This window comes from Ostrea edulis, chromosome 5, assembly GCF_947568905.1.
Source record: "Ostrea edulis chromosome 5, xbOstEdul1.1, whole genome shotgun sequence".
NCBI classification, from domain to species: domain Eukaryota; kingdom Metazoa; phylum Mollusca; class Bivalvia; order Ostreida; family Ostreidae; genus Ostrea; species Ostrea edulis.
In genome coordinates, this window is record NC_079168.1 from 130549 (window position 1) to 150883 (window position 20335).

Sequence of the window (20335 nt, forward strand, 5' to 3'; positions counted from 1 at the left end):
TATTTGCGGATATTTAGCGAAAATGACTGTCGGGTACAGTATTATGAAACGTAGGTACCATTTATTTAGATTCCTATGGTTATTTGGTGTTGTCTGAGTTCCATGAAAGAAATATTCAGGACAGACGAGTTTTTCAAATTTCATGGGTGTTGCTAAAACGCGGAATAGAAAATGGAACGGAAAATATTGTATGCAGCGATGTTATGGGGGGTCACCTGTGAATAGATGAAATTGACTGTTTTGAAGAAATATTTACCGGTCAGCGTTTTTGTTACTTAAATAGAAAAAAGAAAACTTTAAAACAAATTAATCATTAAAGCCAAAATATTCACAGCCTTATGTGAGAGTAAAGTAAGAGTAAATTCGGACGGTTGAATGCCATCCATGTCTATCGGAACTCCTCGAATTGCATCCATGTCAGACCATCCGGTGTCGGGTTTATCCGTCCTACAGTTGATTCGTCCCTAGATGATCGGTCCTCGTAAACTGTGTTTGTAGAATTGTATCAGGGGCAGTCGAGCAATGCATCTGTTGTTTCAAGTGTGATAATCAATAATATGTTGACGGTGCTACCGTTTGAGCGAGCGCAGCTACGTAGGTATGTACATATTTTGTAATGTTCATGCTTTGGTCAGGTTTAATTTAAACAATATCTATTTTCCAAATACTCAGTATATGACTAAAATTAGGCAGCATAAACAGCCCTTTCTAGTTTTCTCCCATGGTTTTATATCAAGTCATTAAAACATAAAACTTATACGTGAATGGGATTGAAATATTTTTATACCTATACATTTTATTTCTGCCACCTTCACGGTGACTTACTTAACCTTTGACCCGCGACTTCTTCTGAACTGTATGCTCTCGAAAATAGAGGCTACTTTCCTTATTTCTACTTTCTATCTTTCCAAGTCACTAATACACACCTATTTGATTTTTAAAAATGAAATTCATATAAAAATCTCCTTGTAGCAATGGCATGCTTTAGAAGAGAAACTTTTAACAAAATTTATAATATTGTACATAATCGTAGTTGTAACACAATGATGAAATATTTCAGCACTCTCAAATAATATTGAATAAATTGCAACATATTTGAGACCCTCTCCACTGTTTTTGTAAGGATACATTGAAATTTATTCACAAAACTAGAATTATAAATGATTTTTCAGTCATGAAGTGGCATCATGGTTTGCATTACTGGACGAGCAAAGGGAATAGATTTATAAGTAGTTCTTATTTTTAGACGTGAAAAAAAAAGATTTAAGAAATAATGTTTTTGATCCGGCCGAATTCCATCAATTTTTTTGCGTTTTTATTATTTTTCTTAATCGCTCTGTGTCTAAAGAAAAATGCAAAAGTAAAGGAAGAACCTCAGTCTTGATAAGACATTTTCATGGTTGATATAGAGATTGCAAAATGTTTTGCAGAATTTGTGAGGCCAATCAGCCAGCAACGTCCACCATTTCTGGACACCCATTGTCCGATTTCACCACGACCTGGTGTACATCTTTCAGATGTGGAACTGTGACTATTCACGGTAACAGTAAGATACACGTCTTGTCCGTGACTGCATTATTAGCAGTAAGTCGAACGAGGCAACTGTTGCAGCTAATTTTCACAGACAATTACAAACTCGGGATGTAGTGTTCTTATTGATGCTGGTACTGGATTGTTCAGTAAAATATCCAACAAAAGTAGAAGCTCTTATTCGCATAAGCAGTGAAGGCCCACTTATTAGGGCCCCGCATGAAATGCGGGAAGCCCTATAGTAATCACATTGTCCGTCCGTTCGACCGTCCGTCCGTCTGTCTGTCCGTCAACACTTTCTTTGTGACACGATAACTCAAACAGTTTTTATCGTACAGTTTTCAAATTTTGTGTATGTGTATATATTTGTTTTTTTTTTTATGTAATATAAAAGAATGCTTGATGTTACATGTATATTGAATTAAAACACGTCATTCCCAGTCAACAACTTTCGATCGGGATCGGAATACGAAATAAAATTTCTTATATCCGGTTGCAAAGTGAAACTGCTTCATGCTTCAAGTTATTGAATTATGTAGCAATTGCACGTTACACATTAGAGAACTGTTCCTTTTGATAAAGAAAGTCACAAAATAGATACAAAATGAGTGTACCTTATTCATTACTGTTACCGAGCTTTCGTCGGTGAAAATCTCGAAATGGCGTGTTTCGCTGCGCTTCGTCCACATTTTCTATGTGAGTATTTTGATATTTGCTTATGCATTTTTTACGCATACATGGTATGTCTCGGCTAGGAATAATGGAAACTTTCTCACCTATGTATGTAAAGACATATTAATCTCTGTTTTTAAAAATGTAGAACACTTTTATCGAATGACAATGTGTTTGAAAACGCTTAGAGCCCCGATGTCAGAATTTCCTTTTCCAAGACATCAATATGTCAAATTCATAATCGTTTTCGAATAGTATGTACCATATTTTGTACCAGTTATCCATTTTGAGTCCCCTATTACAATGGGATTTTGTTGCACTCTGTTGTGTTTGAGTGGATGTCATGAGTGTGTCAAACAGAAGTAATTTAAATTGCATAAGTCTCTCAAAAATATGCTTCATGATTCCTTTTTCACAAATTGGCATTCCAGTGTATCTTTATATATTATTAATTCTAACATATATACCAGCCCCAAACATTGCTATATCTGAAATACACATGTCACTTTCCTCTAATAACCCTCGGCGGGGCCCTTGCTGACCGTGTCAGTTTTCTAGTTGAGGACTTTAAAGTAAATCCTTGTTTGGAACGCTAGGTTTTCTTCCCCAGAAGCGTACTGTAAAATATACAGGATGGCCCAATGCAATACAACTTTTGCCAGAGTAAATACTTGACTTGTTAGCATCCAGCATGTTTCACAGCACATTTCTATTCAGTTTAAAAATAAAACAAACAAATCGCATACATGGGTGTTGATTTTTTTCTTGAAAGATATTCAAATTAAAAAAAAAACTTGTAGATCTTATTTACAAAATCTTTTACCATGGCAAGTAGAAATTTTTAACATGGCGACTAGATATATGAAAATGGCGACCAGAAATTTTTCTAGGTGGCCATTTTGTGACCTGATAGTAGATGTGACTTGGAGCACTGTTTTGAATATGAATTCTTTATCATGTTTATGGCAAGACCTTGTTATACTTTGGTGTTGACCCTGAACAACAGCAGAGCCAATGTGGCTCAGGTGAGCGATGTGGCCACTGGGCCTCTTGTTTATATTGTTATGTTTTTACATTCATCGGGATCTTGTTCCATGGTAGGGCATATGCATATCTAGAGGTAGTAGATGAAACACAGTTCATTATTCTAATATTTCAAGCTCTTTAATCGCAATAGGAACATACTATTGAAAATATATATCAAATATGTTCATTAATCATGTGAGTTTTTTTCCCCTATAGGTGGTGACTGAAGTCTGGTCAGTCGGCAGGCAGCAGTACTCAATTTACCGCATTCCTACAATCCAACTGAAATTACGGGTATTCAGAATCGGCCTTCGAACAGTTGATGGTAAGTAGAATCACAAACAGGATTCAGAAGTCTGACTCTTTAAAAGTAATTAAAATACAGATATTATTATTATACATGTATATACAGGTTTTGTTTTATGTTGCATGTATTTTTTGGCAAAAATGGGGACCTAGACTTGATGCTTTTCAGCTCACCTGAGCCAAAGGCTCAAGTAAGCTTTTCTGTTCAAATTTTGTTCGTTGTCTGTCGTCGTCGTAAACTTTTCACATTTTCGACTTCTTCTCAAGAACCGCTAGGCCAATTTCAACCAAACTTGCCACAAAGCATCCTTAGGTGAAGGGCTTTCAAGTTTGTTCAAATGAAGGGCCATGTCCCTTTCAAAGGGAAGACAATCGCAAAAATGCAAAAATAGGGTGGGGTCATTTAAAAATTTTTTTCTCAAGAACCACTGGTCCAGAAAAGCTGAGATTGACATGAAAGCTTCCTGACATAATGCAGATTCAAGTTTGTTCAAAGCATGGCCCCCCGTTGGTTGGATGGGGCCACAATAGGGGGTCAAAGTTTTACATACAAATATATAGGATAAATCTTTCAAAATCTTCCTCTCAAGAACCACTGAGCCAGAAAAGCTGAGATGTACTTCAAAGCTTCCTGATATAATACAGATTCAAGTTAGTTAAAATCAAGGCCCCCGGGGGTTGGATGGGGCTACAATAGGGGATCAAATTTTTAAATGCCAATATATAGAAAAATCTTTAAAAATCTTCTCAAGGACCACTGAGCCAAAAAAGCTGATATCTACCTGAAAGCTTTCTGACATATTTCAGATTTCAGTTTGATCAAATCATAGCCGCAGGGGTAGGATGGGGTCACAAGTTTTGCATACAAATATATAGGGAAAATCTTTAAATGTGAGCCAAGGTGACTCAGGTGAGCGATGTGGCCCTGGGCCTCTTGTTGAACTCATTTTTATCCTCTTGGACTAGTGACAGGTGTCAATGGTTTTTTTTCCAGAAGCCCGCCCTGGTAGATGGAATCTGCCGCTTGACCAGCAGCACTGTCCAGGTCAGTGGTTACCTATTGCTCTAAACAATGGTGGCACGTGGAGACTCATTTTTCCTGATGGTCTTGACGTTCACTAGCTGGCAGTATTTGTGACTCATATCAGCCTCATTTACATTCTGAAGTTTAATTCATAACATATTGCTGGATATTTGTAGAGACAGTGGTTGATGCTGGATATATGACTTCCTCAGCCCATCATTACCTGCTGGAGTGCTGGTAGAGGCTGAACGCTTTAATAAATATAACTGTGATCTTGCTGAGATGTAGTAATCCATGGGAATTTTCCAAAGAAGATTCAAGAGAAGTATTCAATTTTCTCATAAGTTCAGACTGTAGAGAGCATGAAAGCAGATCTTACAGTTATCTCCCTTAGACTAGATGAATTACAATGCAACATTTTCAAATCATCTAAGTTTAGAGTTATAATGCTGTTTGAATTCTCTGAATTTGGCTACGGTTACTAGTTAAAGACATAACCACATGTATTGCCTCAGTTTACTTACAATTATAACATACAGTATAATTTGTCCAAACCGGCCTCTGAGTACTCCGGCGCTCTGTCAATTCCGGCCATAAAATATAGTCCCTAACATTTCTTTAACAAATCCTTTATTAATAATTCCCTGTACTCCGGATACTGCGTATTCTGTATATCGGCCGGCTCACACAGTCCCAACTGCTATCAATTAACTTTAATTATCCTGTGTAAACCGGCCCCTCGATGATACACCACCATAATTGTTGTGGTCAATTGTATTCGGCGTACACAAGGTCCCAACTGCTCGTAATTAGCTCTAATTATCGCATTTAAACCAGCCACCCCACGATGACCAACCTGTCGGTATTCAGTCGATCACACGCGGTGTACACAAAAGGTGTCTCAAGAGAAGCCACAGGTAAGTAAAAGAGTGCAACTGGCGATGAGTCGCGATCAGTTTAAAATAAAACCTGATTTTTATGGGGTGCACTTTTCAATTATGACAGCACCACGCTCGAGGTAATGGCGCCCTCCCCCTAACGACAGAGACGAGAACTGACATTAAAAGACAAAATTCAATTAATCGATGGATTCGATACATTCTTGGAATGAAACAAAATCGGCAACAATTCCGTTATGTTTTTTAAAAGCAGGGTTTCCCCTCGTGGACTTCTCGGAGCTCTATGGCAAGTCAGACAGTGATGATATGCAGTTAGTTAGCATAACTCGCAATGTCCGGTCGATCACTCGGCATTGTATTAGTTTCCGTTTCTCAAATTGAGACAGTTGAAAGCGATACATTTACAATGAAAGCTGGGAAAGACAAATTTTAAACGAACACAACACAAACTTGACGAACGTACATAATGTAGCACTTGATAACGGCGATGATGTAGACGAAATCGACAATTTACCAACAGAAAATTGCGCGAATAATTCCCAGATTTTATACTGTTTAATAAAAATTGAAACTTTTTCAAATGAGCACGACAATAAAACACTGATATTTATATTTTACATTTTGAATTCTTTTGTGATATATTAAAACGTTAGCAATCATTACACACGTATGCATAGATAGTGAATACAAGGGAAGCAACTCTCATTCTTGTCAACATTCTGCACTCCGGACTCTGTGCAAACCGGCCAATTTCTTTGGAACCACACATAGCCGGTTTAGACAGATTATACTGTATACCTATAAGTATAAATTGTCCTTCTCTTAATTTTGTATACTTTGTGGAATTTATTATCACTGTTCGATATCTTCTCTTTATATTACCAGTATATTCTATGTACCTGACTCACCAGGAATGCATTGTTAGGTCACCTTAGTCACTCAGGTGATCGTTTGCTATTGATCTGCCCGTTCGTTATTGTCATCTGTCGATTGTATGTATGGATTCGTTTAACACCTCTCTCAACAAAATTTCACTCATGGAGACATCATCAATTCCGGCGAAGGGCTGCAAAATTTAGGTCTATGCTCGGCGCTTATGGCCTTTGAGCAGGGAGGGATTTTTATCTTGCCACAAAACATTCTTGGGAAAAGGGGATTCATGTTTGTTCAAATGAAGCAGCGTGTCAACTTGAAAGGGGTAATTATACAGTGAAACTTCTCCAAATCGGCCCCTCAGAAAACCATTCCTCTCTGAATATCGCCCAATTCTTAAAGTCTCTGTAGGAATCTTAACATATCCTTTCAAAGAAATTCATATAGTCCAAAATGTGACTTATCGAGATTTCCGCCATTTTTGACAAGGGACTTCTGGGATGATCCTCAGTTAAAGGTTCAGATTTAGCTCGGATTATTCTGTGCTCTTTAGTCATTGGACCTTGCAGTATGAGCCAGAGCACTGCGCTCGCTATTAGTATGCAAGTAGCTGCATTTAATTCAAATTGAAGTTGAACACAAGGACCCCAGGGGTAGGGTGGGGGCAGAATATGGAATCAGAGTTTTATATGGTAATATGCAGAAAATTTATTAAAACAAAGACTTTTCAAGAGTAGCAGGGCCACACTAAATCATATCCAAATGCAAATGTCCCCAAGTTGTGTGAAAACAAGGTTTTTTTATGACCCTGACTAAGGATGGGGTGGAATTGTTTTTGTCCTGTCTGTCTGAAATTTTAACCTTCCTCATAACTTTTAAATAATGAGCAATGGGGCTCTCATATTTGCATTCTTTTTTATAGCCATAAAGTCTTTCACCTCGTGACCTTGACATTAGAGTTTCATCTACTGACCGGTTTAGGTAGGACTTTCACATTTTGTATACATATAATGCCCTGAACGTTTTACAGAATAGTCATATTGGTATTGAGACATTCCTGTGTTGTGTGAATTTAAGTTTGCTTTATGTCGTGAACTTAGGGGCTAGGTGGGGCCACAAAATAGTGTCAACATATTTCATAGGAATAATGATTGAAAATACAAAAAAAAATTTGAAAATCAAAACAGCTGACCAAGAGCAAGGTGACTCGGGTGAGTGATGTGGCCTAAAGGCTTCTTTGGGATTAAACTCTAAGGTTATAAAGTATGTTTCTAACAATTTATCTGAAATTATTTGTATATGTTGATTTTGGGGTCCAAAAGGTCAAGGTCACTACTGGACTTCATAGGAAAGCTAGTATAAATTCATTACGGAAGCATATGCCCTGCGTTGCAGAGTTTTTATTCATATTCTATCATGAAACAGAGAACAAAGTCGCTTGACAAAATTTTCTTCCAAAAATTTACTGAGCATTTTCAACTTGCAGACAATTTTACTTGCCTGTCTGATTTCTGGTGATTCCAGCACTCAATGCTACTTTGGTTTTTCAGCTTTCTGGACCTTAAAAGATGTTGACACCCTGCTGATGGAGCAGATCCTATTTCTTAGAAGCAGAAAGCAGTTCTCTTACCATCAGATCTGATCCATTTTTGGAGATAGCCTTTTGTATGGAGCTGGTAATTTTGTTTTCCTTTTTAGTTCACTTGAAATCTAAGCTAATGTGAGCTTTTTTGATCTCCCCTTATCTGTGGTCCATTCGTCCTTTCTTATGTAAACTTTTATGATCCCCAAAAAATTTGAGGAGCATTAATACATTCTCTGTCATGTCTGTTCCACCTCATATCTCCTAAACTTTTTCATCAGAAATTGATCAAATTGATCACAAATGTTCAGGTAAGGACTTGTGGACCAAAGTCTATCAAGGTCATTGTGGAAAGGCCAAGGTCACTCAGATAATAAAAGTTCCTTATTTCAACAGTTTTTGATTCCCGTCTCCTAAACCATTCATCAGAAATTGATCAACAATAGTTCTTGGGACAGGACGTTTGGTTCAAGGTCATTTTTGAAAAGTCAAGGACACTCAGAACATGTACTTTATAGGAGGAAAAAATGCTTATTTCAACTGTTTTAGCTCACCTGATTCTGATCGCCTGTTGTCCGTCATCTGTCTATCCGTCGGTAAACTTTTTACATTTTCGACTTCCTCTCCAGAACCACTGGCCAATTTCAAACCAAACTTGGGGAAAAAGCATCCTTGGGTGAAGATCATTTAAGTTTGTTCAAATGAAGGGCCATGCCCCCTTCAAAGGAAATGATCACAAAAATGCTAAAATAGGATGGGGTCGTTTAAAAAGTTCTTCTCAAGAATCACTGGGCTAGAAGAGTTGAAATTTACATCAAAGCTTTCTAACAGTGCAAATTTAATTTTGTTCAAACCAAAACCCACAGGAGTAGGGTAGGGCCACAATAGGGGATCAAAGTTTTACATGCGAATATATAGGTACAAATTTACATGAAAGTTTTCTGACATAATACAGATTAAAGTTTGTAAAAATCATGGGCCAAGGTGACTCGGGTGAGCGATGTGGCCCATGAGCCTCTTGTTGAATAGCCTTTGATCACATATCACACAAGTAAGGGGGGAGATCAAACGTTCAATGTTTCACAAAAAACTAAATTCAAATAGTTTTCACCAAGACCCCCCCCCCCCCCCCCCCCCCCCCCCCTTTAGAATGTTGAAACTAATTGATTAACAAGTATAAACATACGATTATAAATAACACTCTGTGTAATTTTCTACTGTTTATTCACAATTGAAAGTGCACATTAAAACTATTAGATGTTTATTAAAATGTAATGTTATTATGTGGTTTTTAACAATAGCTTAATTGTCATTTTTCTCTTTCCACTAAAGTGTAATCAATGTTGGATGACAGGAACTTATGGGTTATTTTATCCCCCCTCCCCCTAACTATTTGAATTTATTTTTTTATCCAACATCGATCTTTTGATACTTGCCCCTAAGTAACAGGCAAATTGAAGGCTCAAGTTAGCTTTTCTGATTAAAACTTTCTGTTGTCTGTCATTTGCGTCGTTGTAAACTTTTCAAATTTTCATTTTCTTCAGAACAACTTGGCCAATTTCAAACAAATAATATTTGGGTGATGGGGATTCAAGTTTGGTCTAATGAGGGGCAACATCCTTCTCCAAGGGAAGATAATAGTGAAATTACACTGACAAATTTTAAAATCTTCTCCAGAACTAAAGGGCCAATTTCAATCAAACTTGGTAAAAATCATCCTTGGATGAATGGGATTTACATTTGTTCAAATGAAGGGCTGTGCCCCCTTCAAAGGAGAGATAATGCCGAAAATGCAAAAATAGGGTGGTGTCATTTAAAAACCTTCTCCTCAAGAATCACTAAGCTGGAAGAGCTGAAATGTACACATAAGCTCTCTGCCATAGTGCAGATTCAAGTTTTGTGAAAATTATGGCCCCAGGGGCCAGGGATAGGTTAGGAACACAAAAGGGGATCAAAGTTTACATGCAAATATATTGGGAAAATCTTTAAAAATCTTCTTGTCAAGAACCACTGGGCCAGACAAGTTCAAATTTACATGACAGCTTTTATATGTTGTATGTATATTTCCTGTGGCAAGACAGTTCATTTTATATTGTGACCTTTGACCTTGTGACCTTCAACTAGGATTTTGGTCTACTTTTGAAACATAATCTATCAAATATATTTGGATCCATTTTAGGTGGGGCTTTCATTTTTAGCTCACCTGAACCGAAGCTTCAAGTGAGCTTTTCTGATTACATTTTGTCCGTCGTCCGTCCGTCTGTCCGTCTGTAAACTTTTCACACTTTCGACTTCTTCTCCAGAACCCAAGGGCCAAATTCAACCAAACTTGTCACAAAGTATCCTAGGGTGAAGGGGATTCAGATTTGTTCAAATGAAGGGCCATGACCTTTTTCAAGGGGAGATAATTAAGAATATGTGAAATTTTGGTGGCATCTTATAAAAATCTTCTTTTCAAGAACCACTGGGCCAGAAACGATGAAAATTATAGACAAGCTTTATTAGGTAGTGCAGATTGGATCCAAGTTTTACATACAAATATATAGGACCAATCTTTAAAAATCTTCTTCTCAAGAACCACTGAGCCAAAAAAGCTGAGATTTATATGAAAGCTTCCTGATATAGTGCAGATTCTAAATTGTTAAAATCATGGCCCCCGGGGGTCGGATGGGGCCACAAGGGGGATCAAAGTTTTACATACAAATATATAGGAAAAATCTTTAAAAATCTTCTTTTCAAGAACCACTGAGCCAGAGAAGCTGAGATTTATATGAAAGCTTCCTGATAGAGTGAAGATTCTAAATTGTTAAAATCATGGCCCCCGGGGGTCGGATAGGGCCACAATAGGGGATCAAATTTTTACAAACAAATATATAGGAAAAATCTTTAAAAAATCTTCTTCTCAAGAACCACTGAGCCAGAAAAGCTGAGATTTAATATATGAAAGCTTCCTGATATAGTGTAGATTCTAAATTGTTAACATCATGGCCCCCGGAGGTCGAATGGGGCCACAAGGGGGATCAAAGTTTGACATATAGATATATAGGAAAAATCTTTAAAAATCTTCTTTTTAAGAACCACTGAGCCAGAGAAGCTGAAATTTATATGAAAGCTTCCTGATATAGAGCAGATTCTAAATTGTTAAAATCATGGCCCCCGGGGATCGGATGGGGCCACAATAGGGGATCAAAGTTTGACATACAAATATATAGCAAAAATCTTCTTCTCAAGAACCATTGAGCCAGAAAAGCTGATATTTACATGAAAGCTTCCTAACATAGTGTAGAGTTAAGTTTGTTCAAATCATGGCCCCCGGGGATTGGATGGGGCCACAATAGGGGATCCAAGTTTTACATACAAATATATAGGAAAAATCTTTAAAAATCTTCTTCTCAAGAACCACTGAGCCAAAAAAGCTGAGATTTATATGAAAGCTTCCTGATATAGTGCAGATTCTAAATTGTTAAAAGCATGGCCCCCGGGGGTCGGATGGGGCCACAAGGGGGATCAAAGTTTTACGTACAAATATATAGGAAAAATCTTTAAAAATCTTCTTTTCAAGAACCACTGAGCCAGAGAAGCTGAGATTTATATGAAAGCTTCCTGATATAGAGCAGATTCTAAATTGTTAAAATCATGGCCCCCGGGGATTGGATGGGGCCACAATAGGGGATCAAAGTTTGACATACAAATATATAGCAAAAATCTTCTTCTCAAGAACCACTGAGCCAGAAAAGCTGATATTTACATGAAAGCTTCCTAACATAGTGTAGAGTTAAGTTTGTTCAAATCATGGCCCCCTGGGGTAGGATGGGGCCACAATAGGGGATCCAAGTTTTACATACAAATATATAGGAAAAATCTTTAAAAATATTCTTCTCAAGAACCACTGAGCCAGAAAAGCTGATATTTACATGAAAGATTTTTGACATAGTGCAATTCAAGTTTGTTCAGATCATGGCCCATGGGGGTAGGATGGGGTCACAAGGGGGGATCAAAGTTTTACATACAAATATATAGGAAAAATCTTTTAAAAATTTCTTCTGAAGAACCACTAAGCAAGAGAAGCTGAGATTTATATGAAAGCTTCCTGATATAGTGCAGATTCTAAATTGTCAAAATCATGGCCCCCGGGGGTCGGATGGGGCGACAATAGGGGATCAAAATTTTACATACAAATATATAGGAAAAATCTTAAAAAATCTTCTTCTCAAGAACCACTGAGCCAGAAAAGCTGAGATTTATATGAAGGCTTTCTGATATAGTACAGATTAAGGTTTGTAAAAATCATGGTCCCTGGGTGTCAGATGGGGCCACAAGGGGGATCAAAGTTTTACATAGAAATATATAGGGAAAATCTTTAAAAATCTTCTCAAGAACTACTGAGCCAGAGAAGCTGATATTTACATGAAAGCTTTCTGACATAATGCAGATTCAAGTTTGTTGAAATCCTGGCCCCCGGGGGTTAGATGGGGCCACAATAGGGGATCAAATTTTTACATACAAATATATAGGGACAAACAATCTTTAAAAATCTTCTTCCCAAGAACCACTGAGCCAGAAAAGCTGATATTTACATGAAAGCTTCCTAACATAGTGTAGAGTTAAGTTTGTTCAAATCATGGCTGCCTGGGGTAGGATGGGGCCACAATAGGGGATAAAAGTTTTACATACAAATATATAGGAAAAATCTTTAAAAATATTCTTCTCAAGAACCACTGAGCCAGAAAAGCTGATATTTACATGAAAGATTTTTGACATAATGCAGATTCAAGTTTGTTCAGATCATGGCCCATGGGGGTAGGATGGGGCCACAAGGGGGGATCAAAGTTTTACATACAAATATATAGGAAAAATCTTTAAAAATCGTCTTCTCAAGAACTAATGGGCCAAAGAAGTTCAAATTTACATGAAAGCTTTCTGACATAGTGTAGATTCAAGTTTGCAAAAACCATTGTCTTCAGGGGTAGGTTGGCGCCATAATAGGGACTATGTTTTTGCATGCAAATATATTTGGAAAGTATTCTGATATGGACCAAGGTGACTCAGGTGAGCGATATGGCCCATGGGCCTCTTGTTTGTATATAGATTCTTTATGGAAAAACCTTATTTTGTGAAGTTTGACCTTAACCTGGGAGTTCGATCATTCTGACGTATTCAATATCTCCTGAACATATTTTGTATTAAAATTTTTATGACACTATAACCTTTGACTTTGTGACCTTGAAATTTGACCTTATTTCAAGGAAATGTAACCTACCAAATATAGTATTCAAGGCAGGGCTTTCATATTTTGTTTATAGGTTCTTGTTGACAAAACGACCTTGTGTTACAATCACATTTGATCTTTTGACCTCCACCTACTTTCCAAAAAAATGGCCTAGTTAATATCTTCTAAACTATTTAAAGAAAAAGCTTTTATATTTTGTGTATAGATTTTTATGGCAAGGCTTTGATTTAGTGTTTGACCTTATGACCTAAATCTACTTTTGATAAGAATCTGACCTCTTCATTATCTCCTGAACTATTTAAGATAGAGCTTTCATAGAACTTCTAGGACTCAGTATTCATACATGTGCACTGGTTTGGTCTCATTTTCATACATTCAGTATCATTGTATCGATCTTTTGAGTATAAATTTGTGATCTAAAAGCATGATATAATGGTGTAAAGGATCAGTTTGTGGTTAACCAATATTTGATGTGAAAATATATATTGTAGGGTAACGGTTACTGGAGACATGCTGTTGATTGATGAGGATAATTTTCCCGAGACTCTGACATATTGCAGGACCTGGATAGCTCTACTGGTGTTCAAAATGCCAGGTTTGTTAATGGAATTACATGTAAATGTTCCATGGAATGTCAGATTTGTTAATGGATTTACATGTGAAATGTTCCATGTAATGGCCAGGGCATATGTAATATAGCATTAATATTTTTAATGAAACTCAGGTGACCTATTGCAATTGGTCTACATCCGTTGTCATGCGTTGTCTGTTGTGTTAGGTGTGTTAACATCTTCAAGACAACGGGGAAATAAATTGTAAATTTCAGAATTCCTGGACTCCTGTGGCTTTAGGGGCGGGGCAAAAACTGTCCAAATTTGACCAATTTTCAAAAAATCTTCTTTACGACTATACATGTGTAAGAAAAACTCAATGCATAGGGATGTAGAGCAGGAAAGCCTCTATCAAAATTGTAAATTTCATGATCCCTGGGGTAGGGGTTCTGACCTCAGGGCGATGCCAAACATGTTATATAGTATTGGTGTGTAAAACACTTAAATGACATCTTCTTAAGTGCTGTTGAACCTTTCTTGTCAGTGGAACTCCTCTGAGAACACTCAACATCATTTCGTGAATCTTTGTAGTTAATAGAAACATGCTGTGTAGATGTGCATATTCCCAGGAAATTCTGATTGTCCCTTTTGAACTTAGAATTTTGAGTCCTTCTGTCCTGTTGTTGTCAGTACAATTCCTCAGAGATCGCATAACAGAATTTGATGAAAATTTGTAGTTAATAAGGACACACTGTGTAGATGTGCATATTCCCAGAAAATTCTGATTCAATTATTTTTCTTGGAGTTATGCCCCTTTTGAATTTTGAGCCCGTCTGTGCTGTTCTTGCAGCAATGCATAGCATTACCATTCATTATGTGAGACATTGTTAAGCAATGTTGGAGCGTGGGGTATGTGAACTTGATCACTTTTACTTTCTTTCATTAGTCAGGTGCTCTAACCATTGAACAACCATGACGGGTCTATCCGAAACCCCTGTATTACTAGTCACGTGCTCCAGTCATTGAGCTACCGTGACCGGTTTATCTGAGACCCCTGTATGAGTCAGATATTTTAACCATTGAGCTACCATGACCAGTCTATCAGAGATCCCTGTATTACAAGTCAGGTGCTCTAACCATTGAGCTACAGTGACCGGTCTATCAAAGACCCCTGTATTATTAGTCAGGTGATCTAACAATTGAGCTACCATGACCGGTCTATCAGAGACCCCAGTTGTACTATTCAGGTGCTCTAACCATTCAGCTACCATGACCGGTCTATCTGAGACCCCTGTATTACTAATCAAGTGCTCTAACTATTGAGCTACTGTGACTGGTCTATTGGAGACCTTTGTATTACTAGTCAGGTGCTCTAACCATTGAGCTACCATGACCGGTTTATCCGAAACCCCTGTATTACTAGTCACATGCTCCAGTCATTGAGCTACCGTGACCGGTTTATCCTAGACCCCTGAGCTACCAAAAAAAACAACAACAACTATTGAGCTACCGTATGACCAGTCTATCTGAGATCCCAGTATTACTAGTCAGGTGCTCTAACCATTGAGCTACCATGACAGGTCTATCAGAGACCCCTGTATTACTAGTCAGTTGCTTTAAGCATTGAGCTACCATGACCGGTCTATCGGAGACCCCTGTTGTACTAGTCAGGTGCTCTAATCATTGACCTACCGTGATTAGTTTATCGTAGACCCTTGTATTAATATTCAGGTGCTCTAACCGTTGAGCTACCATGACCGGTCTATCAGAGATCCCTGTATTACTAGTCAAATGATCTAACAATTGAGCTACCATGACCGGTGTATCAGAGACCCATGTTGTACAAGTCAGGTGCTCTAACCATTGAGCTACCGTGACCGGTCTATCGGAGACCCTTGTATTACTAGTCAGGTGTTCTAACCATTCAGCTACCATGACCGGTCTATCAGAGACCCCTGTTGTACTAGTCAGTTGCTTTAACCATTGAGCTACCGTGACTGGTCTATCGGAGACCCTTGTATTACTAGTCAGGTGTTCTAACCATTGAGCTACCATGACCGGTCTATCAGAGATCCCTATTGTACTAGTCAGGTGCTCTAACAATTGAGCTACCATGACTGGTCTATCAGAGACCCCTGTATTACTAGTCAGTTGCTTTAACCATTGAGCTACCATGATCGGTCTATCGGAGACCCCTGTTGTACTAGTCAGGTGCTCTAATCATTGACCTACCGTGATTAGTTTATCGTAGACCCTTGTATTAATATTCAGGTGCTCTAACCGTTGAGCTACCATGACCGGTCTATCAGAGATCCCTGTATTACTAGTCAAATGATCTAACAATTGAGCTACCATGACCGGTGTATCAGAGACCCATGTTGTACAAGTCAGGTGCTCTAACCATTGAGCTACCGTGACCGGTCTATCGGAGACCCTTGTATTACTAGTCAGGTGTTCTAACCATTCAGCTACCATGACCGGTCTATCAGAGACCCCTGTTGTACTAGTCAGTTGCTTTAACCATTGAGCTACCGTGACTGGTCTATCGGAGACCCTTGTATTACTAGTCAGGTGTTCTAACCATTGAGCTACCATGACCGGTCTATCAGAGATCCCTATTGTACTAGTCAGGTGCTCTAACAATTGAGCTACCATGACTGGTCTATCAGAGACCCCTGTATTACTAGTCAGTTGCTTTAACCATTGAGCTACCATGATCGGTCTATCCGAGACCCTTGTATTACTAGTCAGGTGCTCTAAACATTGAGGTACCGTGTCCGGTCTATCAGAGACCCCTGTATTACTCTAACCATTGAGCTACCGAGACCAGTCTATTAGAGACCCTTGTATTACTAGTCAGGTGCTCTAACGATTGAGCCACCGTGAGCGGTCTATCAGAGACCCCTGTTGTACTAGTCAGGTGCTCTAACCATTGAGCTACCGTGACCGGTCTATCTGAGACCCCTGTATTACCAGTTAGGTGCCCAGTTTTTCAGAGACCCCTGTATTACAAACCATGTGCTCCGTGCTTAGAACATCTGACTAGTAATACACGGGTCTCTGATACACCGGCCACTGTAGCTCAATAGTTAAAGCACCTGATTAGTAATACACGGGTCTCTGATACACCGGCCACTGTAGCTCAATAGTTAGAACACCTGATTAGTAATACAGGGGTCTCTGATAGACCGACCACTGTAGCTCAATAGTTAGAGCACCTGATTAGTAATACATGGGTCTCTGATAGACCGGTCACTGTAGCTCAATAGTTAGAACACCTGATTAGTAATACAGGGGTCTCTGATAGACCGGCCACTGTAGCTCAATAGTTAGAAAACCTGATTAGTAATACACGGGTCTCTGATACACCGACCACTGTAGCTCAATAGTTAGAGCACCTGATTAGTAATACACGGGTCTCTGATAGACCGGTCACTGTACCTCAATAGTTAGAACACCTGATTAGTAATACAGGGGTCTCTGATAGACTGGTCACTGTAGCTCAATAGTTAGAACACCTGATTAGTAATACAGGGGTCTCTGTTAGACCGGTCACTGTAGCTCAATAGTTAGAACACCTGATTAGTAATACACAGGTCTCTGATAGACCAGCCACTCTAACTCAATAGTTACAACACCTGATTAGTAATACAGGGGTCTCTGTTAGACCGGTCACTGTAGCTCAATAGTTGGAGCACTTGACTAGTTATACAGGGGTCTCGGATTTGATTTCCAGTTGAAGCACGAGTTTTTCCTTCCTGTTACATTTACATATATATAAACATGTAAATATACCACACTGTAATAGACTGGACATTTTGTAAGATAATTAAGTTCTGAAATACAAACAATTGTTGACAATACAGTTAGATATAATTACACTTTGTGTTTTGTAGGACTGTGGAGTGTTGTGATGTTATTGATGGTCAACAGAAGACTGTGACCTTGAATCTGAAGATCTGTGATGAAGACTGGACGTTTGGGGTCACTCTCTGTTACAGTACTACAAATCTAAGTAAGTACTCAGTAATAATGTAAGACTGAACTCTGTATCATGTTTATCTAATATAAACATTGTAAAATCAAACACATATTGAAATACATAATTAACAAACGAATAGTTAGTAGTTTATCACACACAAACAAGTATATGTACTTGTATAGATGTACTATAATTCAAGGCTACACACAAAATACTGACAAAGTGACTTAGTACATCACAAGAACTGATTTACCTTTATTTACATTTCATGATTAACATGTGTCTAATTGTATATAGATAATTAACTAGAAACACAATCTAATTATTAATTAGTATACTAAGATTAGATATAATAATACAGATATTGTAAGATATAATTACTAAACAGCAGTGAGAGACTAATGTTCTATCAGTTAAACTCACAAACACAAGTACATGTTAATTACACATCACAAACTCTGGGCTGTAATTAACACGGGGCTGTAATTAACACAGGGCTGTAATCAACAAACAGATGTAATCAACACAAAGATGCAATTAACACTGTGTTTAGATGTGTAATGAACAGGGTTTTTAGATGTGTAATTAACACTGTAGAGCTGTGTAATTAACACTGTGTTTATAGATATTGGATTTTCTTCACTTTAGCAGTGTGACGCTCAGCCACAAAGAGGTTGTCTCTGATGTCCACACATAAACCGAATGGAGACTCTAAATAACAGTGAATGTAACGGAGGAACTGTCCGTCCTGATCTAGGATGTGGATACGGTCATTGTCAAAGTCTGCTGTCAGGATGTGACTCTGGCTGTCTGTAGTGATGCCGACTGGATAAAATGATAGCTCGGTATTAGAGGGATGACCAGTGTATCTAAATCGGAGTTTTCCTGACTGATTGACCACCACTACTGCACTAGCTGACTGGTCAGCCACACAGATATCCAGGTTCTTGTTCTCACTGAGGTATTTAGTGTAACCAGATGTGTAGAGAGGACGACCCTGATCATCAAACTGAATGCTTTGTTTCTCTGTGGAGCCGGAGTAACGCACGACTTTGTATTGTTTTCTATCATCACTGACCATGGTAACCAGGAGATCATCAGAGGCGGTACTGCAGACATAGCGAGGTCTCCACCCCTGTAGTGTGATCACAGTCTGTATCTGTTTATTCTTAATTAAGTTAACAGTTTTATTTCTATAGTCAGTATAAACAAGATCTCCGTCCCGTGTCACTGCTATGTCGTCTGGTATGTTCCCTGACTTGGTTTGTATTGATGTCAGTAGTTCACTCTGGAGATTGAGCAGTTTCATGGTTTCGTTATCCCCGCCTGTCCAGACTTGATCTTCACTCAGACAGCTAACACTGTGTAGTCTGTTATACCCAGTGTCTATGGCGGCGGTGACGCGCGGCTCATCAAACAGTGGTTTGACTGGAGGAGACGATACAGCTTCTGCTGACTTGATTGTGTCGCCATGTTCTGTGTTAATGGATAATGGCGACAGAGAACCAAACATTTCATTGAGCTGATCTTTGTTTATTTCTTTTCTGAGCAGACAAACTGGGTACTGTAACTCGGACTTTAGGCGGTAATGTTCTAAATTCAGAATTCCTAGATTGTAAGTAGAGGTTAAGGAGACGTCATTTGATTTTAGGATTGATTTCAAGTCGGACATGATCTGTTTGAGTTCCGCCATTTTCTGTGTGATTTCATCTGTATTTTTATTCAGGGTAGATAGGTGTTTGATTTTTCATCTCCTGAATGTCGGATTTCCGCTGGTTGACAATGACGGTGATCTCCCTGTGTAAGATTTCTCCTTGTTGATCGGCAATTGTTGTTAGTTCTCCGTAATTCGTTTCTAACTGGGCTTTCTCAGTTTGCACATCGGACGCCATTTCTTCATATCGCGGGTAAATTCTGGTCTCGACTTCGTCCAGATCTTTCTGTAAACTTTCTGTTTTGCGCTGAGTTTTTCCAGAATATCTGACATATCGTGACCTTCATGTTTACTTGAGGAGACGCAGGTAGAACAGACAGGAAGGTCACATTCTCACAGTAATGTTTACAGAGTTCGTCGGCGTGGTCTGGACATTTTGAGTAGTTAAGAGATTTTCTGTATTTATAGAGCACGACTTTGTGTCTTATAGACGAATCCGAGAGGTGCTTCCCAACACAGGTCTGGCATAGATTTATATCACAACGTTCACAGTGACTCTGTAGGTGGGCAGTTTTACAGAGGTCACACAATAGGATAATCTGGGCTCTGCGGAACGGATCCATTTCTGATGTCCAGGGTCACATGAGGAGTTCACTGTTAATTAAAATTGGGAATTTAGATTAAAGATTTAGATCTGTTGAATCACATGACCAGCTAGAATTACAGTATGTTATATAACTGGATCACTTATATACCAGACTTGAATGTAATGAATTACCCCCCCCCCCCCCCCCTTTTCAGAAATGTATGAGATTATTTTAAAAATGAGTAGATCTATCTTATTGATCACACAAATATGGATATTAAGTTTGTCTCACCTGAAAATCCAACATGGCCTCCGTGTTAGTTCGACCTTCCGTCTAGTCATGTGATTAAATACCTGTGCGGTGCGTCAGCCTGTATACATTATCTATTTAAATTAGAGTTTTAAAGTTTGTTTTGACCT

General features: G+C 38.5%; 1 protein-coding gene and 2 long non-coding RNA genes across 3 annotated transcripts; 2 read left to right on the plus strand and 1 right to left on the minus strand.

Moving 5' to 3' along the window:
• Positions 1-1934: 1934 nt before the first annotated feature.
• LOC130054771 (uncharacterized) lies at positions 1935-4578 on the plus strand. The gene is made up of 3 exons (XR_008803101.1): positions 1935-2226; positions 3445-3553; positions 4529-4578. It is a non-coding gene; the product is annotated as an uncharacterized LOC130054771 (long non-coding RNA).
• Positions 4579-6481: 1903 nt separating this feature from the next.
• On the plus strand, positions 6482-18463 carry LOC125662540 (uncharacterized). Its single transcript, XR_008803467.1, has 5 exons — positions 6482-7311; positions 7881-8006; positions 13634-13737; positions 17590-17708; positions 18324-18463. It is a non-coding gene; the product is annotated as an uncharacterized LOC125662540 (long non-coding RNA).
• LOC125662498 (uncharacterized) lies at positions 17739-20270 on the minus strand. Its single transcript, XM_056166958.1, has 2 exons — positions 20208-20270; positions 17739-19983 (listed from the first exon to the last, which is right to left on the minus strand). The coding sequence occupies exon 2, from the start codon at positions 19366-19368 to the stop codon at positions 18295-18297; it is 1074 nt and encodes a 357-aa protein (XP_056022933.1). The 5' UTR covers positions 19369-19983; positions 20208-20270; the 3' UTR covers positions 17739-18294.
• Positions 20271-20335: the final 65 nt, after the last annotated feature.

Coding starts and splice junctions, on each gene's coding strand:
- LOC125662498 (XM_056166958.1), bottom strand. CDS start 19,368: ATGGCGGAACTCAAACAGATCATGTCCGACTTGAAATCAATCCTAAAA.